The 23,753-nt window shown below is 46.1% G+C and overlaps 2 protein-coding genes across 12 annotated transcripts; one reads left to right on the top strand and one right to left on the bottom strand.

The window, feature by feature from the left end:
- Nucleotides 1-2,615: 2,615 nt before the first annotated feature.
- LOC105432726 (UNC93-like protein) lies at nucleotides 2,616-10,470 on the bottom strand. 5 transcript variants are annotated; one of them, XM_089083196.1, is made up of 9 exons: nucleotides 10,167-10,470; nucleotides 9,480-10,075; nucleotides 6,494-6,832; nucleotides 5,448-5,884; nucleotides 5,004-5,209; nucleotides 4,314-4,702; nucleotides 3,824-3,956; nucleotides 3,360-3,497; nucleotides 2,616-2,924 (listed from the first exon to the last, which is right to left on the bottom strand). In XM_089083196.1, the coding sequence occupies exons 3-9, from the start codon at nucleotides 6,680-6,682 to the stop codon at nucleotides 2,704-2,706; spliced, it is 1,713 nt and encodes a 570-aa protein (XP_088939322.1). In that variant the 5' UTR covers nucleotides 6,683-6,832; nucleotides 9,480-10,075; nucleotides 10,167-10,470; the 3' UTR covers nucleotides 2,616-2,703. The 5 variants fall into 5 exon arrangements, with proteins under 5 accessions (XP_088939322.1, XP_088939321.1, XP_088939323.1 ...); XM_089083195.1 differs by having other exon boundaries at nucleotides 9,480-10,470; XM_089083197.1 differs by lacking the exon at nucleotides 9,480-10,075.
- On the top strand, nucleotides 8,571-23,646 carry LOC105432727 (uncharacterized). 7 transcript variants are annotated; one of them, XM_089083181.1, is made up of 10 exons: nucleotides 8,571-8,871; nucleotides 19,295-19,411; nucleotides 19,614-19,737; nucleotides 20,270-20,422; nucleotides 20,518-20,628; nucleotides 20,750-20,912; nucleotides 21,297-21,495; nucleotides 22,017-22,295; nucleotides 22,431-22,628; nucleotides 22,906-23,646. In XM_089083181.1, exons 2-10 carry the CDS (start codon nucleotides 19,306-19,308, stop codon nucleotides 23,103-23,105), a joined length of 1,533 nt encoding a protein of 510 aa, XP_088939307.1. In that variant the 5' UTR covers nucleotides 8,571-8,871; nucleotides 19,295-19,305; the 3' UTR covers nucleotides 23,106-23,646. The 7 variants fall into 7 exon arrangements, with proteins under 7 accessions (XP_088939307.1, XP_088939309.1, XP_088939306.1 ...); XM_089083183.1 differs by lacking the exon at nucleotides 8,571-8,871 and adding an exon at nucleotides 10,668-11,324 and having other exon boundaries at nucleotides 19,300-19,411; XM_089083180.1 differs by lacking the exon at nucleotides 8,571-8,871 and adding an exon at nucleotides 10,668-11,420.
- Nucleotides 23,647-23,753: the final 107 nt, after the last annotated feature.

The raw sequence follows: 23,753 nt of genomic DNA, 5'->3' as shown, positions 1-23,753 counted from the left end.
CCGTCCCCCCCCTCCCCTCATGCCTCCCACGTTTTTCTTCTCGCTCCGCGGGCAATCGGACACGATCCTCTATGAATCGGAAATGAGCAAGTTTATTGCTGAATAAAAAGTACGGATTTGCCTTGCGAGCCTTTTTTTCGCCGTTTTCCCTCCTTTCACCTCGTCGTTCTCTTCTCTTTTTATTCTATCGTCATCCTGCGATCCTTACGCTTGATCAAGCGTAATACGATTAACTCGAACATCGGAAAACATGTATGAGGCGCATAAAAAACTTTACCGTAAAATGGGATAAAGGATTATATCGACGGAGGCAGGTATCCCGGAATCCCGGAACTTATCTCGGAAGCGTGAATGATCAGACGTTCTATTTCTGATTTGTAAAATTATTATTAATCCGAATGTAATCAACGCAATACGCCTATGTGTTTCATTTCGAAATTATTTGCATAAATCTGATCGGGTAAAAAAGTGTGACGTAAACTGTGTGAAAAAAAATAGATAAAATAAGTTAAAGATGAAATTCGAGGAGATTATTTCGTTCATGGGATTTGAAAACTACTGTGCTTTCACCGCGTTCATCGGGATTTTCCGCGATGCGGTGGGGTCGTACAAACAGTACGCCACGTCCCCGTTGTGGGGGAAGCAGATGGAAACCAGACTCCGTTTCCGTCGGATGTGATGTACGTCAGTGATATGTTACCCCGATCGTTCTAATTTAACGTTTCGACTCGCCTACACTTGTAACATTAAACGAGATAACACTTATTAATCACCCTTAAACTTTACGCGATTACAATGCTTTTTCGCATTGCTTAACTCCTAAGATTCGTAACAAAAACGTCAACTGACGGTCTGCGAACCGGGTAGACGATCACAATTGCCGGTAACACAATCAGGGAAGATACCCTTAAACATCTAAACGCCTCGAACGGGCGATGATATTTCCGCGACTCGTCCGCGCGAACGAGCGTTTCTTGCCTTATTATTATCTATCGGGAGATTAGTGGTAGTTTCGCTCTCTCGTTAGTCTTTCCGAGGAGAGGTAATCTTCCTCCTCATCGTCGCGCGCGATTCTCGACGAATTGTCGTCATAAAAAATCTTACCCGAATACTTAAGTCGTTAACAGCGCTTACGATTATCGCTTACGACTCACCCCTAGGCGTCGACTTGTCTTCGATCGTCTGACGCCGCGATCGCGAGTCCGATTTCGCGAATCAGCTCGTCATTTTTCGAATGTGATCGGTATACAAAAGGACAGGAGTCAGTTTCGCTCAAAAAAATCAATATGCCCGTAAAGCTCGCACACGAGCATCTATACGATAGATAAAGAGGTGATGTGTTATGTGTGTATGTATGTATGTATGTATGTATGTATGTATGTATGTATGTATGTATGTATGTGTGTTTTGTGTATGTATGTGTATATATATATATATATATTCTTTTTTTATAATTATCAGGAATTTCGCGTGGAGTGATTATACTTTGTGTATTTTGGCTTGAAGATATCAGGTACATCTCGACGTTTCGTTACGTCAAACAGCGATTCGTTCGAGTGATACAAAATGGTACGCTCGATATTAGAATACGATATATACGTAGATTTATGTACATGTGTATGCGCGTGTCGTTTCCCCGCTATTCAGTCGTGTGCACCGATCGCACCGTAGCGGGAAAACATATATGTATACATATACATATATATATATATATATATATATATATATACATACACGTGCACATGTACATATACGTATGCATATAGTGTCCGTATACACAGCCGTTCCATCCAGCTTCGGAAGAGCGAGTCTCATTAATCGCGGCTCAAACACGCCTGGAGAGAGCTTTAAAGCGCCCATCGATCGTCCTCGCCGTCCTCGCTCCAAATTCGCTGTAGAGCGAGACAGACGGAGAGACAGAACTTTCTCCCGAGAGTCAAGTGCTAAATAGGACACTGCGATGTTTCCGCACTCGCACGAGACGCACCGGACATCGCATCGAGATTGGGGTGTAAACTGTATTACAGGTTCCTGCGACTAACTCGAATTTTTGGTCGCGAGCACGAGATTTCATTCTTCATCGATCCTATGGTTTCGTGATAGAGGAAGAGAAATTCTCGATGCGTTATCCGAAAAACGTATCGCTCGGGGTGCGTCCTACTTCCTTCCCGTCTATCGAACGGCACGATGACGTCTGGGAAGCAGCGCGCTCGGGAGAGGACGTCTTCCTCACGACAGGGTGAAGATCGAGGAGGCGCGCTCCTTGGATCCCTCCGCGGTGTCTATGGCGCTCCTGCGACGTTCCGGTTCCGCGACGAGCAGCACCGGGTTCTTTGGCGGGCTGTTGTCGTCGCTGTCATCCGGCAGGCCGTAGTCGGTGCGGCAGGCGAACGCGACGCTGTTCGCCCTACGTCGCGTCTTGACCTTTAACGTCGCGCCGCTGCCGACCTGATGCTGCTGCTGCTGCTGCTGCTGCTGCTGCTGTTGCTGCTGCTGTTGCTGCTGCTGCTGCTGCTGCTGTTCTTGCAGCTGCGTCGTCAGGCCGCTGCTTACGCGACTACCGCGTCTCGGTATCCCGGTCCACGATCTCGTCGCGGTGCTGGATGGAACGGCTCGCTCTCAGTCGCCCCGGTGTCTGACTTCGATCGTCGTCGCCGTCTCGACGCTGGTGGACCCGCGCTCGCTCGCGGTCGAGTCGCCTGGTCATAAGGGCGCGAGGGTCTTGCCACGTCGCGCGAGACGACTCTCCAGCCACAGGTACGGCACCACTGCCAGCAGCAAGGTCACAGCGAGGCCCAGCACGCGATAACGGGTGCAAACCGCGCCGTGCAGACTGAGCGCGAAGGTCAGGCCGAGCCAGCGCCAGAAGAGCGACGTTGACAGCGGTGCCTGCCACGCGTTCGGATACAAGCCCATTACCAGCGCTGAAAAAAAATCAAAGGTCGAGGAGTCTCTCCTTCGGTTTTCGGTCACTCACCCACTCGCATTCGCGTTCGTTTCTTCGGTACCGATTCGTTACCGAATATAAATTTTTAACGAACGCGTATAAATTAAGAAACATTATACTTATATTTTTTAGTATTGTTCCTTTTTATTGCTCTTTCTTTTCGCGAATAAAAGTGTGTCTCTTTTGTCCCGTTTGCTTGCTCGTTAATGTTCGTTTTGATTTTGCTGTTGTACAAATTGGCGAATGGCGCCACGAGATTTCGACGAGATCCAGACGCGAGCCGACAAAACGGAGATCACTTTCAAAATTTGAGTTAAACTTTGCAACGTCGAATTCGCAGTTTCTGCCACTGATTTAACTCGCTTCGAGTTGCCTTTGCTTTGTCTGAGACAAGATCAAACGGAGTACTTACTGTATATCAGGGTCTCCCAGATAGAGTTACAAACCCCCCAGGCAGCTGATATGACGTGGAAGAGAGCCGGATCGTCTCCCGTTGGTCTCCAAGTGACCAAAACAAGTAGAAGACAGGCGTGAAAAGCAAAACCCACGACTGAAACAAGAAACAGAGTTTCTTCTGTCTCTGATTCGAGAGTAATATATTCGAGTTAGCATATACGATCGGACCAGTAACCTTTATATATCTCTATATTTAATTGTAAACTAATTAAAATTTCACTTTTTTTTATTTCTTCCTATATTAAACTACCGTACTACCACATTTTTTTTATTCATCTCTCGTATACTTTACATCTCGATTCGTTTTCGGTCTTACATTCTAGAATGTTGCATTCGTCCATTTTGTTTTATATAATTATTATCAAATAATTAGCCGATCGTGTACTTGATTATTGAATTTGATATTAGGACTTTACTTACCCACTACAAAATACCTCTTAATATGCCTTAGCAACATCGAGAGCGTTGCAGCAGCGAGAGCTTGCAACAGGGCCAAGCTTAGGAAGCTTAAAGTCACTGTATCAGCGCCGCCTAAGGCGCAAAACACGTACGCCTGCATAAAACATGATGCTTTAATAGCCACTCAATTTTCAGAAAACATGCAATGCCAGTTTAATGCTAATGTAATCTAAGAAAATTTATAGACGTTCGCTTGGCGTGGTTGCGCGAATAACACACAAATCCACTGTCCACGAATAAATAAAGGTGAAAAGTATTTTTTGACTTTCGAAAATAAATTGAACAATTGAACTTCTTTAAGACTTTTTCTTCTCTCAATTTCAGAGAGGTAGATTCATCGAATTAAACTGAATTTCGAAAATTTCGAGCTAATTAATTGCAATATTTCGTCATAGACGCTGTTAAATAAAGCGAGTACAGTCTTCTTCTTTTGAATTGAATCGTCATTTACCTCTATAAAATCGGCGTAGATGAAACCCTGTTCCAATCCGATGAAGAGCGTAAGCGGCGTCGCAAGTTGAAGCTTTGGATCTTGAAACGCACATTTCACGGATTTGAGGATGTCCTTGACGCTGGCGCGATCGTGGTTCGCCTGGGGTTCCTGCAGCCTCGAGTCAAGGAAGGCGCAGGATATGCCCAGACCGAGCACCGCCAAGCCGAGCCAAATACTGACGAGAATCCTCGACGTGCCTGTTGTGATCGGCACGTAGAGCGATTCGTTGTAGAAATATACTTCCTCCGCACAGTATTCGGCCCCGCAAACGTCTCCCATGTCGCTATTCATTATACTAGATGGTATCAGATCCGTTAATCTGACGATAATAGCGGCGATGAGACAACCTGCGATCACAAAGCAACTTCGAGTTCGCTTTAAGTTAAGAGAAAAATGTGTACGCGTGTACAAATAAAAAGTTGAAAGATGTTACGGAGGAATAATTAATATAAATGCGTATATTAATTATTGTAAATATGGACAGGATAAGAAGTAAAACATTTAGATACGCAACGTCAAATTAAAATTATACTGGCAAAAGTAATCAAATAAAAATACTTGAAATTATATAATACTTGACTGGTACGTATACAATTTTTATATAATACACTAAAATGAAATTGAGGAAAACATTCGGTTGAGATGTACCGATTGCGAGGCCGAAATCCTCAGCCAGCTTGATTCCTCGATTAAGCCTTCTCAGCAGACACTCTCGCCGCGTCTCGTCGGGATCCTCAGGATCGGCGCAGACCAGCGACAGGCTCGTCGCGGACATGTTGATGTGCGATATCCTCGCCAGAAAATTCGAGCTGACGCAGCAGCCCAGCATCGCGTAGCTGGGCGCGAGTATGTACCTGGCGATGCGCAAGAGAACGGTGTATACGCATATCTTTTAAATAAAACATTTACTATTGTCTATCCCAATTCTTTTGTCAAATCGTATCCCGGGTCGGTATACGTCCGTAAGCTTACGTTCCCGATTCTCTTTATCACACAGTCGACGACCAATGTGACGAATACTCGATTACTCACAAACCGACAAGTTTTCACGAAAATTCGGTAGTAAAAAACGGGATAACAAAGATACTTAACGTGGTGTCGTACCACTTGGGGTACAGATGCATGCCGACGAAGATAGCGGTGACCACGTGGCTCGCGGTGATGGCGAGATTCGTGCCGAGCCGTTGCACGACGATGGGCGCGAAACAGCTGGTGGCGGCTGCCATCGCGAAGAGCTGGGCAAGGAGAGCCGGACCCATTCGGGGCTCGAACGCGCCCAGACCCGCCTGCAACGGGAAGATGGGCAGCGTGGCGGCCGAGCAGCTCGCGTGGCCGAGCAGAAGGGCCGCGATGTGGCGCAGCACCGCCTTACGTGGTGGCCTGGGTCCAGACGGGGCCGCGCGAACCGCCGCGATCAGACGGCGCACCGACGACGCGCCCGCCGACGAGTTCATGGAGTCGCGTCGTCGCCAGGACAGCGCCGAGGTGCGGGTAGATCGGCAGGAGATCGGTGAGTACGCCGCCATGTGCTGCAAATGTGGAGAAAAACGTGGGATATAAGAAGACGGAGGGAAGAAGCTTTTCTTCGCGTGGCGTGACTCGGCGAGACACTCCGGCTGGGCTACTTAAAAGCCCAGCTTCTGACCAGCTTCTGGGGAGCTACAATTGTCCGCCGCGCGCGGATGAAAATTAGAAAAAAAAACGGTAAAACGCTCGCGGGGATAACGCTCGAGCAAATACGCGCATATCACGGTTTTCTTTTTCCATTTTTTTTCTTAGTTTAGTTCTAGCTTCAGATTCAGATAAGCGACGTTACATCGCGCTCCCAGCGACTCGATTATTCGTACGTCGCCTAATGTAAAACCTCGAATCCTAATCTCGGCCACTAGGTCGGTCTAATTCTTCTTTTTTAGCCAACTTTTTAGCCAAACTTCTCTTTCTCCTCTTTCTTTCTTTTCTTTCCATGTCGGACAGGAAAAGAAAAAAAGGAAACGAGACTGTGCGAGAAGTCCAGCTGAAAGGAAGAACGGACCTATTATCAAAATCATCTGGAATTTTAAGATTTAAGATTTAAGTCCAGTTAAATCTTTCGAAATCAACGATCGATCTATGAGGATCGATCTATGCGTCATCGGTACCTCCAACATGGCATCGTTGTCGCCCAGAGTAGAGTGATGATGCCCGCTACTTCTCGCGCGTTTATGCGTGTGTGCCAACGGCGGTGGCTGCGACGGCAATCGTATCGGACCGTGAGCGTTGATCGGCGCCGATTTGTGCGTCGGGCTCCCTAGCTTGGACAGCTCGTGAAGATTCGGCAAGGAACCCATCCCGCCGCCGGCTTCGGTTTCGGTAGTTTCGCGATTGCTCGATTAGTAATGCACCTCCTCACGTGCTATCAGTCCTCTCGCACGATCTCATTACGGTTGGCATTAGCCGCCAGTCACGATCGATGTTCCTCTCATCTGCGAGTCGGTCACCTAAGTAAGAATAAGGAAACGGACTTTTCATACCAAACGCCATAATGAGATACAGAGACTTTGCGATACACATCTGGAAGTATTAAAATGACAATTATCCATTTCCACAAGGATCGTCCTTCGGACGTCAGATAAGGACGTCGGCTAACACGAGATTACCGTCTCGGCGTAATTCAATTGAGCGATACTCGGTATTCGTGCTAATTACGCGAGATGGAGGGAAAAAAAAGGGAGAGAAAAAAAAGGAATGGAGAATAAAAATCCGTAGCGGTCACCCGCGCAGCCTTGAACGAGAACTTGCTGAGCGAGCTAGCCGTCGGCGTAAATAAATGAGACGTACGGCCTTCGTCGAACGGCTTCGTCCAATCGCGGTGATCGACGATCGGTGATCGGCGACCGCCGATTAAAACTGGAAGTCCAAGACGAATGTAAATTCGCCCGTGAAACGGGTCCACGATTCGCGTCATTCGCGATTTTAATTCCCGCCTCGGCGGGAAGGGAAGATAAAAAAGAGGAAACGGTATACCGGAGCGTGATCGCCGTGCGACACGCTCGTTGCGAATACATTGCGATTGTTATCTGCTTACGCAACGAGCGAGAGCTCGTTGTAACACCAGCACCTGTTTTACAGCACACATATACACACACACACACACACACACACACACACACACACACATCTTCCCAGCAACACACGCGCGTGGGACCCCGTTATCAGACCATCGGTAATTAGAAGCGATCGGATTTATTTCTTGCCTTTATTCTGGTATTCTAATTTGTAACTGTCAGATCCTTGGATTAGCACATTTCTCATGTTTTCATTGAGCTAATGAGAAAACTCTTAGATGAGATCGAGACAAGCTTTTCTAGCTGTTGCTCGCAAAACAATGGAATTCCAATGGCACGAATTGGCGTAGCCTCGAAAACGAGAGAGCCGATTAGCCTCGTCTGTTCTCCGTTTATTTCCGCGTTAGATGTGACAAAGCGATGCGAGATGAAATCCTCGCGGATCTTTGTTCGCGGATTTGTTGACGATTATTCGAATAAAATTCTTCGACACGCAAGAGTTCCATTTCGTGTGACTTGTTATATTCGAGTACAACAATCCACGAGTAGCTTTCTCGAAAAGCGTTTGTCGATCGAGGGTCTCTATTGAAAGAAACTTTCAGAGAAGTTATGAGAAGTAGTGATAAGTACTCTCAATCTCGCTCGGAAAAGTCGAACGATTTACGATCGAGTTTTTGCACACCGGCCGATTATGAATCTCGTTTGATCTCGTCGATTTTCCGTAATTTTGACGCGCGTGCCGCATTGTAAGAGAGTTTCGATGGAAGCTGGAACTCTGACGCGCGACGGAAATTTATCGAAAAAAAACAACCTGCGGCTAGGTGGGTGTAGCCGGTAAACCGAAGGTGAACCAGTTTTCGCAGATAAAATTGTATATCTAACGGCAATGCATAATTCATGATCTCGCGGAATTCGCGGGAAATCCGGGACCAGGCGGGAAGAAAAAAGAAAAAAAAAATAAATAACAAAATCGACAAATTACAGCGGATTTCTCCGCTATAATAAAATTTCTGAAAACAAAATGATCAATGTTTCCAACTCGGATGCGAAGAGAGATGATCGGGATGATGGAGACGGCGAGCAGAGGCGAGGAAGGTGGAAGGCGAGGGGGAAGGGGGGAGTCGTTTGAGTTTCTCTGGGGGGGGGAAACGAACGTTCGTTTTAGTCGCGGGTTATACTCCTGGTTATACCCGCCGTCGAGTGCTCTGAAAACCCGACGGTCGCGCATTGGGGCTGCATGCATTCTGTGTGCGATATTCACTACGTGGATGCTGAATGCATCTCGCGGCGTTGCAACGATGTGCGTCACAGGGGAAAATGCGGCTGATGCGGCACGATGCTGAATCGATATTTCGTTTTTCAGCACTGTCCGCGCTCCTGACCTTGGCTATTATTCTCGCGTCGGCCCACGTAACGTTAAAGCTGCCGATAATTACGTGGGTTTGCGCCACCGGACTCAGATAACAGATAAGGTATGAGACGAATGAGAATGAAAAAAAAAAAAAAAAAAAAATAGATACTCAGCGCGAGCTCATTACTTAACGAGATCCTAGGCAGACTCGACAGCCGATGGAAGAATTAAACGATCGGATTTTATTTTCGAGCCAATTATAAATTAATTTCGATTAATTAAAACAACGAACATGAACGCTTGATAATCCAGATGATTTTGCAAAAAGTATTAATAATTTTGCGTTTCTTCGTGTTTCGTTGCCTTTCAATCGGAATATCATTATTTCAGCACGGCTGATCGAAGAACGGCTGATCGAAGAGAAACGAACCGCGCGCAAAGCGGGCTTTATTTTTTTCACGCTATGTTACGTACGACGGTAATAACGCAGCTGTCGGCGAGACTCGAAGATAACGGAATGATGCAGCGGTTTATTATAACACACACACACACACACACACACACACACACACATACACGCAAGCACGAACGCACACGTATACATTGCCGAATATATCATATATTTAGATGGGGGGGATGTTCCAGATGTTGGAAATACGATTTTAAATCTCGCCCGTGCGGAGGACCGTAGGGATGAAAAAGTCGCGAGGGATGAGGCGGAGCTCTTACGTTTTCGCGTTTATGCTGCTGCCTAGCCAAACAATCGCCATGGTCCCCGCCAACTAGGAGCTGCCGAAACTCAGCCAGTTGCACCACGGTGGATCATCACGGAGCATGATCGCAGCTCGTAAAACCGAAATCCTCGCTCTCATCCCGTGCAGCGATCAAGGATCCCGTCATCAGCATTCGCGACGTGGTTCGTTTTTGTAAACCTGAATCGGTAACACGTCTCGCTTTATCTCAGGCAATAACGACGCAATAAAATCGCGACAATGAGATCTGCAACACTCGTGGCACTCGCCACGAGATGTGAGCGTCGGCGACTCGGGAAATCGTCGTCGTTCGCATCCCGGTTTAACATTTAGAGATCACGCTGGAATTTGGTCAAGAATCAATCGTCGGGCGTAACGATTACTCGTACGTCGTACGCTCAGGACCGAGGATCAGGAACGAAGTCAAATTGACATCGAGAGATCGCCAAGCTCAAGCGAATCGGTGATTACGAAAGGCGACGGAACGAAGAGATCGAGAGATGAGAATTGATTGACGTCGCAGGTCGATCGCCATGGATCACATCGCGACACCACCGTTATACCACCGTCACTCTGGAAATGAATTGTCATTAACGCGCGGAACATCGACACGACGGATCGTGAAGAGTCACGAAACGCAAGGGATGTCCGGACGTTGACATACAAGCGATCCTCTCGCGAGGTCTTCGTTTTAGCGGATTCGACCGATGCTCCTCACTGTGTACCCACGGAACAGAACCACCACGCAGAAATGTCATACCACGGTATTCCTCCGGGAGATGTAAACACAGTGCGAGTCTGCGGAATTTCGGAATCGTCTCGTCTAACGTGATATAAAACGTCCCTCGCACCCGGTTTTCGGTTTGTTCCCGAGACGTGAGCGTGCCACGAACGTGAGATCCCGCGGGATCGCGATCAACGGCGATCCGGAATACCGGCGATCCGCGATACCAGGATCCAGGTCCTGGGACGACGAAGGAACGACTCGCGATGCGGCTCGCCTCTCTGTATTCCCAATTCGGTGTCGCTCGGTTCTGCTCGAGTCAGCTCGGCTCGGCCTCCTCTTCTGATGGTCGATAACAACGAGAGTGCGTACTGAGGGCGCGCTCCTTTAATTCTCACCGAATCTCTCCCCCGAGAGTGCGATTTCTCTTTTTGAATCTCACCCGGAAAAATCCCGAGTGGCGAGTAGTCCTAATTAGTCAATTAACAGAATTGTCATTGATCCGATTGTCAACAAGAGGAGAGTCAGATAATTAATATTTGATATAATATTACGTGTGTTACATCAACATTCGTATTTTTATCCATTTATCGCGTTACGCCAAAAAGGTTATGATTCGCGGGAGGAAATATCGATGCGAAAACTACTCGTTCAAATTATCGGGAGGGACGGAAGAGATTTACAGATAGAGCCGCAACTATCGCGACAATCCTTCGCGAGAAGCGTGCCGTCTCTGAAACAAAACAGCGAGTTTGAACTAATTGGCAACAAAATTCCATGTCGCTGGTGAAAAATCAGGTCGAGGTCGCTCTATAGACTATATTAAATCCCGTAATCAGTTTCTCCGAGAGACTAATTACCGGCGCTGTTGCAGGGACGAAGGTTTTCCGCTCGCGAATCCAGCGGCCTTCCACGAATATGCACGCGCCGCGGGCGTTTTGCGACAGTTGCATCTTTCGATTCTGTCGCGAGTGTCAACGGTAACATCGATTGTCGTGCCTGTCACACGTTGCTGTCACGTGTTTTACAGCGGAGGGAAATCGAAAGCGGAGTTGAAGGCGATCGCAATATCGGCAGGTCGTAGCGTTAATTGAATTGGTGAGAGGGAGAGAGAGAGAGAGAGAGAGAGAGAGAGAGAGAGGGGACGCACGTAATGCACTATTTAAACTGCAGCAAGAAGTAGAAACAATCAAAGTGAGTTTATAACACTTTTCCAAGGAATTCCTCCCTCCCATTTTCCTTTCGACAATTTCGAGGAAACGACTGTCGATCGGGAGAATGGACCGACAGTTGTTCGATCACTGTCGTAACCAAGTTTCTTTAAATTCATTGGCGTTTCAATGCCATAACTCTGGGCTTCCGTTACATTTGGCTCGGCAGAAAAATTTCCCTGTGGCTGATTCCGATCGCGCAAACACACCGCTCACAATCTCGGAACCTAAGAGATCCGAGAGGGAGATTGGGTGAATTTTAAATAAAATCGCTCGGATAAACGAACACGATTTCTTCCTTGCGAGATTCTAAATCAAACGCACGGACAAAGACGCGTCGGGCTGTCGAAGACGAAGCGATAAATAATCTCTCGGCTACTATCTCATCCAAAGATTACGATTTCTCCGATTAACTATCGCGATCGTTGATGACAATAGGGCACACGCGCGTCCCGCTTCCGCCTCTCAAGGCGAGACGACAAATCGCCTTTCTCATTACAGAGCGGCCACGTTTAAAAGCCGTGACACACGAGAGCGGCATGGGGAAGTGTGTCAATGTTACGGCGATCGCATGCCAGGTGTCTGTGTACTTAGTTACGTACATGCCGCTCTTCGAGCCGCGGGGTTAATCACCTCCGGCCGCCTATCGCTCGTGCTCCGTGAACGATCGACGGAGATCGAGTCCGTCTTTCCAGACTGAAGAACGGATGGTCGAATCACCGAAGTGGTAATTTCGCAATATTAAAATTATATCGGTAGGACCGTTAAGTGCCAGTCGTAAGGCAGTGTCCTATAAGACCTTGCGTCCTGTAAGTACGCTTCTTGCGTAAGCGTCTCCAAGTACGGTCGCGTCGGTCATCCGGAGATGAAACAGCCGACATACACATTTTCTGCCGCCAACGCGCGTGACTTCGCGCTCCGAAGGACTCCGCCGTTACGTTTCCGCGCGGCGAGGCGTCTCCCCGCACTTCCTTCTTCCATTCTGTTTCGTTTCCCGCGTCGTTTTCCAGCGCGATGATGTAACGAATAGTAAGGTGCAAGCGGTCAAGTCACGCCGCGACCTTGAAAATCGAAGATCGAGAGTATCTCCATCGAGACGGTGATGTGGTAGTGGTGGTGATGGTGATGGTGATGGTGGTGGTGGTGGTGGTGGTGGTGGTGGTGGTGATGGTGGTGGTGGTGGTGGCCTCCCACCATGAGGCGAGGTGTAATTGCACGTGCATACCATATCGCGAGTCCTGCCCCCTTCTTCCTCCGCATGAACGCACGGAAGGAAGGCCCGATCCTTGGACACTTTCTTATAAATGTACGTCGATCACAAGCTCGCGTCTCATTTGACGCTCCACCCTTCTGCACGCGGAGGGATCGATCCGCGGGACCGTTCCGTTCTTCTCTCAATTACCTGATTCCTCCGCCCTCCGGTTTCCCCCCTCGTCGTCGGGTCGTCACGCGTCACGCGGCCGATCCACGGAGCAGTCGATCCCTTCTGGAGTTCGAGGACTTGCGACTCGTCGAAAGGATACTCGTGAGTACTCTCCCGCGGTCCCGTCGAGTTCCGACGAGATTTCCCGCGAAATCAAGAAACGAAATCATTTCTAATCACTAGCTGATTTATTTAACGATCGAACAGATCGAACGCGCTAAGCTCGTCGTCGGATGTCGTTTGAGAGACGACACGAGCGAGGAGCTTAGTGTGCCGAAAATGGACAAGACAAAATTTGCCAAAAAAAGGTTTAATATAAAAATATTACGACGTCTCATATCTCTTCGTTCCATTTCGGGGATTTCGATCTACCTTTTTCTTCTGACTTTTTCTTGTAGCGAGTTATCTGTGCCGTAATATACAGAGCGCCCTTAAATCATCACTCCCCTTCTTATCGGTTTCATATTCGTTGTCCAATATCAATTTTAACAAAACTTGCTCTAACGGAACGTCAAGCACTTAATTTGACATATTACACAGTTTTACGCTTAAGTTAAAGTGATCGATTTGTATTACGTTTGGCAAGCCGGATTTCGTACAATTGGAAGTTGAAATTGGAGTTGAACGCGAAAAAAAAAAAAAAACACGTGGTGAAAGTACTGAGCGAACGTACGAGGGAAAAACAATACACGCCAAACCCTGCATACGTAATACAACGACATACGAAATACTTGTGTTGACGTGTCTCGTTGTTCCGCACTATTTAAAACGCGGGAATGTCAACGGACAGGAATATAAATCCGCGCATGGCAGAAATTATTAAATTCACTGGTGATTTTTCTTCGATTTTTCTTTCGACAAGAGAGAGAGAGACAATAAATTAAAGTAAATTCATTTTTTTCAAAGAGAATTTTTTCAGAGACACGCATCCTTCTTGAGACGCGCGCTTCTTCAAGATTAGTCCGAGACCGAAACAGTTCTCGACAGTTTTGTAAATTCGAATAACGATTGACACTCCGATTTGCTCCGTGAAATCGCAAGTGCGTCTCGACTCGCGCTCTCGTTCGGGCGCGAGTCTCGGCGATTAATTTAATTAAACGCGCGCGCAATTATCGCCTGCGCTGTTGTTCCGCGCTACTTGCGGGAGGCTCGTAACTCGCGAGAGGCTTGTTAGATCCGCGTCCAATCCGGAATGCCGACGCACATTCTACGCCCATAACGTCCGTTCAGCCTTCAACTTAGCGTAGGTCTCTAATTAAAACTCTCTCGAGATCGCTTTGTCGAGACGGCTTGGAGGATTGTACGACGTCGCGATAGATCGTACGTTTCTTCCATATATTTCACGTCAAATTGACCATCAATCGTCCTAATCTCTACGTTAATGTAATCTCGTTAATAATAATCTTGCGAACACGCATAAGAGGAAGATTTCCGATTGGAATATAACAAATGCAGCACTTTGGCAGACAGGACAAAAATAAAAGGAATGTCATCAAAGATTCGCGAGATGTGACGAACGCCAATAATCAATAAATTGTTCATAGTCGAGTAATCGAGTGATAAACATAAAATTTATTCAATTCTTGAATTCGTACTTACATCTGTGAATCAGACGCATTCGCAGATAACTTGATAGTTTACGTAATATATGCTTATTAGAATATGAGAATCTGATACGTTTTTAAATAGCTTATTAATTAATATTCAAGCATAACAGAGATAATCCGCTTGCTTATTTCAGCTACCAGTTTTTCCTGTTATCTCACTTCTGATTGCGATCGCGTGCTTACGGGACCGTGCGTAATTATCACTATTTGCAGAACGGGACACGCGTTACCGCGCGTTCGCTTCGCGCAATTAAATTTTATTCCACTTACTTCGGGAACAGCGCCGGCCTGGGAATTTAATCCGCTAACATCGGAGATTTATCTCTTTCGCTCTCGGTATAAAACTTTCACCGAAGAAAGGTCGCCGGCGAGAAGACTCGTGAGAGGGCTTTGCACGCTTCGCGGAACGCACCCGCCCCCCTCCCCCCCCCCCCTCCCTCCCCCCGTATTAAGCGACGACGCTGTCCGTCGCCCCGCGGAATCTCCCTCCCGGTGACGCTGGAAAAAAAAATCATTAAATCCAATCGGCCGGAAAACACGGGGAGCTGCTCCCTTTTTCCTCCCCACGGGGAAAGCGAGTGTACGGCGAATGGCTTTTAATCGATCTGCGGCGCGCGCGAACTCTCCTTCCGAGGCGATGTATAAATAATGTATCGAAAGGGAGAGCCGAGCTCGAACCCTTACTCGTGAAAATATGTGCTCACCGAAAATCGCGCGCCGTACAAGGGGATCTCCGGAAAAAAAAAAAAAAACGGAAAAAAAAACGGATCCTCGTATCACGTCGGCGGATTATCTCGGATCGAGTGTAAATCAAGACGCGATCGGATACACGTGTAAATTGAACATGAATTAATTTCTCGTACATGCTAATCGCATGTATTCCGCGCGACTCGCTCAAATTTATTGTCCGCAGTCCTTCGTGTTTTTATTCGCCCGTTACTCGAGCAGGATGCACGCATCGTTTCGCCTTGACGCGGATCTCCTCCTTTTTTGTTTTTCTTTTTTTTTTTTTTTTCCTATTCCTACGCTAATTGTCGGCGACGCGTGAGCGCACAGTGAATAACTCTGCATTTCGAGTCTTCGAGTGAATCGTTGTTGCTTATCGCAAACAAATTTTTAAGTTATTATTAAAAGGATCATCTGGCGGTGATATGAGTATTTTTCTACGATTTTTCAAAACAAATAATTCTCGTCTACATAACTGCGAGATAATAAAGAGAATTAGATGGCTGGATTTTATCTGTTGAGTTTCTACGAACGAATGCAATTACGCGGTCGTTTATTAACAATAAATAGTTTTTCGTCCATTCCGTTCCGTCTCGTCATTACGTTGACGTTGCGGAACGATTTTTTTCTGGCTATTAAAATACTTCTCTTTTAATCGGCGTTGATGTAATACAAACTAATGGCGTAATAAGATATAGATACGAGCTATATTTTACGATGTAAATTATTACAGTCGTTCCCTTGGATACACAGCAACGTCGTATATTACTTTATTTTTCTGCGCTTCGCAATTTTACTGTGTATAATCTGCTGAAATCGGCTCCGAGAAACATAATTAAAGTTCGAACTTCCAAGTTAAGCGTGCGTCCTTTCGTCAATTTTCACCGCAACGATAAACATTGAGAACACTTAAGCTCTTGGTCTTGGTCTAAAGTCTTAAATTAGTTAGAGCTCTGATCTTCGCTTTATTATTCGTTTCTCGCATTATCTCGATATCTTCTTTTGAAGGAAATTCAATCAATGAGATTCTACAAACAGTGATGAGGTAACTTCAACCCTCTGAAGCGTGGGAGACAAATCCGATTGTGGGACTCGAAGGTTTTAATTGCGAGAAACGATCAAAGGTAATCTAGGATCGCACCGGCAAACGGTGTCACGTCGCGACTAATTAACGGATAATTTTCACGAGTAGAGTCTTGAAGGTACGCCTTCCCCTGTGTGAGTTTATTATCCGACGAGTCGCGATTGATCGCGGCGGACACACGTGTTACTCGCTGTGCAATAATGCGGCAATCTCGCGCAATGAAGATTAATTGTTAATTACACGCCACACACTACTCGTCGAATTGTAGAAAAAAAGGAAAACGCTTCACAAGACTGTTGTGTCAAACAAATGATTCGTACAAATATGGCTGTGATTAGAAAAAAAAAAAAAAAAGTAAAGAATCATAAAAAAATACGCACTGTCACGTCGCTTTAATCGATAGATGACGCTCGGCGATTATCGAATTATCAATTATTACGTTATACAGCAATTATCGATCTTCGATGATTTTTCATAGGGCGAAATATTGACGATGCAATGGGAGGATAGTGACGAGTAACCTTTTCGCTCGAATTATCCCACACGCGCGGAATAACGCAATGGGATTTTTATTACCTCGGCTTTATTCGCGTGGAAAGATGCCGCGAAAAGATATAATGCGTAATTTCACGTAGTACACCTGCTTATTACGATCTTATTTATGTGTCCATCTATTATCCATCGCACGTGTGCGCGACAGCGGCCAAGGATTTTTACGTTAATCAATTACAGGAATGATAATTAACCCGATAACTTCCGTCTCGTTCCACAACAATCCTCGCGATGATTTCTGTAAACTGCAATTGCGCTTTTTAGTCCCGATGAACCGACGAGATTTGGCTACGCGATTATTTCCCTCAACCAAGGCAAATAATTATGCTTCGCCTGCTTATCGCCGGCTGTATCAGCACGCCATTCGCGCGTGTAATTACAACGGTTTAAATTACAGATTCGCTTCTCCATGCATCGAATGTACCTCGTCGCTGACAGAGGCAATTTCTGGAATTGCCGATCGAAACCGTCGCGAAAAAAACAGTATTTTGTCCGCATTTCGAGATCGCCGTCCCCATTGCCAAGTTTACATTTATATACCTTGGCATTCGCCACAGATGATCGGCTAGTCACAGAAATCGAAGGAATTCCTCAAGCGTATCTAATCGCTAAATTTTTTTTATCGATGTCAGAACGATCGTGCCATTCGGGACATTCGGCAAACGGTCATGGCTTTGTCGGTCTCCCGTCGGTTTCTTCGAAAATACCTTCGTCATCCTTTGTCAAGTGAAGCGTGACGATTTTCGTTCAAGATCAATTTTACCTATGACGTTCTCGTTTCGACTTCGTCAATTTCGCCTTTGCTTCATTCACCTTACGTAAAAATCGTCGAATCGATTCGATGGACCACGAAAAATATTAAAGCGAAACAAGACAATTAGAAAAGATATTTCAGAATTATTCTCCACGAAAAATGGAGAGTCGATAATTATCACGGATGTGGCTGACCTAAGAGAGACATTTTTCCATCTTGCGAGTTGAGACAATGAGTTTTATTCTGACCAGCGCTTGTTGTTGCAAGCGTTTCTTATAATAACGATATATATATATATATATATGCGAATGATAATTTTCGTTCCATCTCAATGATTTTGGTTCAAGGTGATCCGGCCTGGTGTGGCTCTTAAGCTTCACGCTCGTGCGCAAGAATACGAGCTTTTCAATCCGTGCTCGTTATCGCAACTGCACGATTCCCTTCCCATTCGCTCCTCCTCCGAAGATGATACTCGCGCACGTGCGATAAAACACGACGTCGCATAAAATCATGATAACGATGATGACGATCGTGTAATTTCTGTTACGCGAGATTCCACGGGTCGGGACGTGACACGTGCGCTGTCGTCTGCCTTGCTCGTCATCGATCCTTTAACCTGTACCTAGTAACCCTTTCACGACGACGTAAAGAAATATATAAAAAAAAAAAAAAAAAAAAAAAAACCTGCCGTATAAAGTTCGCGACGGTTTAACATCCATATCTCACACGTAAATACTTGTATAATTATTTCACCCTAATTTGCATACTTGAGATTTATATTATAAATCAAAGATAAGATATCTGCAAATGCACGTGATGTGAGATTTCGTAATTGAAACGATTTAAATAATTTCGCCCATCTTTCGCAAAGACGAGAGGTCTTCCTGCGCGATCCTGGGACAGCGATTACTCCTTAGACGAGAGGCATGTGCAACATCTGTGTCTAATTAATCCGTTCTCCATTTATGTCCCGGATCTGGTGTCCGGTGAACGTGTCACGCGGAATCCATTCGCTTACTTTTAGGATCGGTGCAATGCGCCGTTCTCGCGATCAGCATTATACGTAAATCGCACCGGTGGAGAGACCTTGAACCTTGATCACCGGCGTAGCCGCTACCTCGGCCAGGATATTGAAATTAAAATGCTACTTCGTGCCGATCGATCGTGAATAATAAAGCTTCGCAACGGCAGTCTTCCCGCTGCGTTTCCGCTCACAATTCGTTTGCTCGTACCCGTTTTGACGATGAACGCACGTCGAACGGCGATCGGCATCTTCTATATTCATGAATGATGCGAGTTGCCGTCGATAAAGCAAGATAAGTCTTTTCTTGTTGAAAAAATTTAGACGTAATGGTGTTCCGAGAAAAATACGTTAAGAATCCGACTTAACATAACGAGACAAGAGGGAACTCTACTCTATGGGAATTCTTAAAACTAGGATTCTCAGGCGCGTTCGAAGACTCTACGACTTACGACTTATCTCGTATCAATTCAATCTGTAATTTATTGCATGCAGCGTTTATCCGCATTCTATCCGAATAATGCAAGCTCACTAGGATAAAAGTATCGATTGCGCGATGGTTGATGTATCCGTCGACAAACGCGACAACTATAATTCTCGTCGCACGCTAATTATATAATCCTACGGCGGCGTGTAATCTTAACGTAAACAACAGAAGGATTCTCTAGTTACGAGTTACGCATTTTTCAGATCAGGCAAGGATGTTCCGCTCGGTGATGCAAAAATTGGCGTTCCTCTACAAGCCTTACGCGTTAGCCATAGTGTCGATCGGCTATGTCCTAGGAGAATTGGGCCATTTTTTAATAGGTAAGTTTCAACAGATATTTCTGTATTTTATAATTAATTTATCTTGACTTACATATTAATGAATTTCGAGTGATGATATTTCATCGGAATTGAGTCTCTTTAATTTGTGTATTAATGTATTAATTAAATTATATTAAACGTTAAAATGTTGGGATTTTTTTTTCAATCTGACTTTACTAAACGACGTTGACCTCTCGATAAGGCGTGACGAGCAAAGCCATCGCTGAGGACCTGCATTACGGCGACATTTCCTGCCAATTCAATTCGACGACGCTGACGGTGGCCGAGCTTCCGGTGCGATGCGAGACCGCGGAGAATTCCACCTAGTAAGTCCCGTCGATGCCACCTGCGCCCAGAAATTCCCGGTCGGGAAAAGTGTACCGGCTGTACTGTAACTGTAACCGCAATTAGCCTTAGATTGCCGTTTTCCTCCTGTGACAACTCGATTTCCTTGTAGGTGATTGATTCATCGCGCGCGACTTAATACCGCTAAGTCACGCGTCGATAATGAGACGAGATATACTGTTACGAGATATCCGCGAGAGGACACGCGACTCCGCGCGCCGAGATTGTTCGAGAGCCGCCGTTAACGTTCCGGAAAGATTACCGAGCGCCGCGAATAATTGTTCGCGCGCGCGTGATTCACGGGAGAGGATCCCGCGCGTGTAAAGCGCGTATCGTACGGGATTTACACGCGGTAATCGCGGACAAGGGGTCGCAAATCGATCGCACGCGGATCTTGCGCCGCACGCGGATCGACCCGCATCGCGATTATCGCGTTCGTCATCCACGTCGCGCCGCGTGCCTCGCTCTCGCCTCGCCCGTGTGTCAACAACGCGGCTCTTTGTTTTGCCGCAGCTGTCGATCCCTGGAACTAAACGGGTCCTATTACTGCGAGTGGAATTACAGCGGCCTCGGTCTGGACTATCAAATCTTGGCGGGGCCCAGCTTCATTGCGGTCTTCACGATCGTTGGTATTATCCTGGGCGTTGCGGCGGACAGATACAACAGGTAGGCGGATCGAATTAACTTAATTACACACATGTCGGGAGGGCCGATCACGCTATCACGCCTCGTGCTCTTTTTCTCTCGGTCTTTTTCCCCAGGGTGAGGTTGCTGGCGGTCTGCACTCTGGTATTCAGCGTCGCGATCATCCTGAGCGGAGCCGTGCTGGAATACTGGCAGCTCGTCATTCTGCGGATGGTCCAGGCAGCGGGGTAAGTCCTCGCTATAATGGCGCTTCCACTTCCGGTCACTCGTTCGCAAATGAACGAACGAATGGCACGATCGATCGCGCCGCGTTGGTTTTACATTAAAATCCGAATCCGGACACCGCAGAGAGGCGGGATGCAATCCGTTGGCGACCGGTCTTCTGTCCGACTGGTTCCCGGAAGAGCAGCGAGGCCTCGTCATGTCCATTTTCAATTGGGGCATTTACGGCGGTTACGGCATCGCTTTTCCGGTCGGTCGCTACGTGCCCGAACTGAACGCCTGGGATCTGGTGAGTTAACGTCCGATCGATATTGTTTCCTTTGTATTTGTATTGTATTTTTATTTCTCCCTCTCTCTCTCTCTCTCTCTCTCTCTCTCTCTCATGTTGATTATCATAGCCGTTTGTTCCGGCGAATAATTACTCAATATACATCCGAGATTATTTCCGCGCGGAAGAAAAGCATAATGAAGGTCACGGTGAATTAAATCGGAATTGCCTCGATAGTATTCAACGGGATATTCCCGACGATGCTAAATGGAAAAGTATAAACGTAAAAATCGAACTTTTAGGATCAAGCAAAAATAATCAGTCAGTGATGAAAGTAAAATGTTAATTTAGGCATAAAAATAACGTAAGAATTAACGTAATCAGATTGTTGCCGTTAATTGGCAGGGCTGGAGGACCTGTTATTACGGAGCCGGCGTGATCGGCGTGATCATCGCAGTCCTCACAGGCTTGACGCTAACGGAGCCGGAAAGGAAGACGATCGGTGAGGAGACGACCAGCGACGGGAAGCAAGTATCGGTTTGGAAAGTGCTACTGCAACCGCGCATTATTCTCTTATGCCTCGCCGCCAGCATCAGACATTGCGGTAAAGGGCAATACCTTGACGCGAAAGGATTGAGATACATATCGAGGGTACATTAGCGATCTACGAGTTTACATTAATCCGACGAATTCGCCTCGCCGTGATATATACTTACTCTCTTCCCTCTGAATATTTTGCCTAATGAGACTAAAAATCTGTAAAATTTGAAATTCACATTCGATTTTTGAAGAGGGAAATTAATCGCGATCCTACCTATCCTGACCCAAATAGCTGTAATTAAGTCTCTCTTATCAGAGACATCTTGATATTATTTATACCATAAATTTATATATATTTTAATTATATCTGAAATTATATATTTCATTCGAAAACAAATTTCGCACATCAGCACGGACAACAACTCCGTTCCATTTTCTCGGAAAATTTCCATCAGCAATGGAAAGTCCTGTTTCCCTCTTCAATCGAGTGATTCACTTCAATCACTCCAATCTATATCACAATCTTTTTCCAATCGTGCCGTTTGGCGCAAATTGCAGGATTAAATTGTCGCTTTTCTTTTCCAGGCGGCATGTGTTTCGCCTACAATTGCGATCTGTACTACAGAGACTACTTCCCGGATTACGATCTCGGCTGGTGGCTTTTCGCCGTCACGATCGTCATCGGCAGCATCGGCGTCGTGGTCGGCGGGGTAATCAGCGACAAATTCGTGGCGAAAATGGGAATTCGTTCGCGCGTAGCGTGTTTGACGATCAGCCAGATAATCGCGACGCCGTTCGCATTCGGCTCGGTATACTTCGATCCTCTTTGGGCCATGATCACGTTAGCGATCTCCTATTTTTTCGGTAAGACGCGACGTTCGCGTCGCGAAACTGAAAGCTGTAAAAAAAAACTCCAGCTCAACGACAATCGATGTCGAACGATATATTTATCTCGATCGCCTGATTGACTTGGCGATGATCTTGTCGCTTTGTTTGCAGCTGAAATGTGGTTCGGAATAGTGTTCGCCATTGTCGTGGAAATCGTTCCTCTGAATCTGCGATCGACCACTGTCGGCGTCTTTCTATTCGTCATGAATAACATTGGCGGAAACTTACCAATTCTCGTCGAGCCCACCAGAATGGCCATCGGTTTCCGGGAATCGTTGTATATTTATTACGCTGGCTTCTATGGCATCAGTAAGTAACGGACTGGCAAATTAATTCTTACCGCCACCATATAATCGTATAAACGTAATCCCAATTATGTCATTGGGAACTTTTAATACAAGTCCCGATGACTCTCGTAAAATTAATTCTCGGTCATAAAATCATTACTATTATACGTACGTATATAAAGCTGACATATCTAAATAAAACAGCTATGAAAAACCAGTAAAAGTCTGCTCTCACGACACTTTGGTCACGGAAGAGAAGCGCGTGGTCGGACGATGGTATCATGATACTTTGTACGTAGGTTCCATTATGTTCTTCCTCACCATGTTCCTAATGGACGGCCCCGCGGAGGTGGAGAAAAAAGTGGACAAGGAGATGGAGCGGACATCTCCGCCGGCTTACGACAATAGCACATTTACCAACGACGATGGCCAATTGCCAACGTTGGAGTTGCCGCGATTTCCGGCACGGCCGCCGATCTACGAACATTCTCGGTTATGAGCCGGAAAAGACTCTCGCTCCAAAGTGTAACTGTAAATAGTGCTTCGAATTATATCGAGCTATGTACGCGGGCTAGGTACAAGTTGCGTAAAATTCACGGCGTTAACCCGTATTAATGTTGATCGGAGTTATTGTCTTTCCACGCCGTCGAAAGCTGAAATCGCGTTCGATTTACGTTTCTTTATTTACGGTGGAAAAATACCAGACAGAATATTTGCGATATTTGTTTCTTTTTGCGCCTTTCGCCGGTCAGATGTTGATGGATCAAAGTTCCTCATGCCGGACCGAGACTTGTGAAATTCGTGCGATCGAAGGCGCGATTTGCCAACAGCCGCGATAATTAAGAACTCTGTTTCGTTTGAGCGTTGCAAAACGTTCACGCGCGCACGTGTATTACGTAAGACGTTTGATAATGAAGTTTACGAAAAGCTCGATAAATTGAGACAAGATGTGTTCTGCGTCTTTCTTAAAATAGAAATCTGTAATGAAAAATGTACCTGGTGTAATTTTTATAAAAAAAAAAAAAATATGAAAATTAAAATCTTGATCTATTTATTATTGGAAGAGTTTAAAATAATAATTTACGATCTCGTTAACGTCTATGAGACGTCCTGGTATTTCGCAAAATGGTTTACGCACACATTCATG

This window comes from Pogonomyrmex barbatus, unplaced genomic scaffold, assembly GCF_055798465.1.
Source record: "Pogonomyrmex barbatus isolate J1 unplaced genomic scaffold, ASM5579846v1 scaffold7, whole genome shotgun sequence".
Lineage (NCBI taxonomy): Eukaryota > Metazoa > Arthropoda > Insecta > Hymenoptera > Formicidae > Pogonomyrmex > Pogonomyrmex barbatus.
Note: the sequence above shows the minus strand (reverse complement) of the source record. Positions and strands in the feature narration are given on the sequence as shown.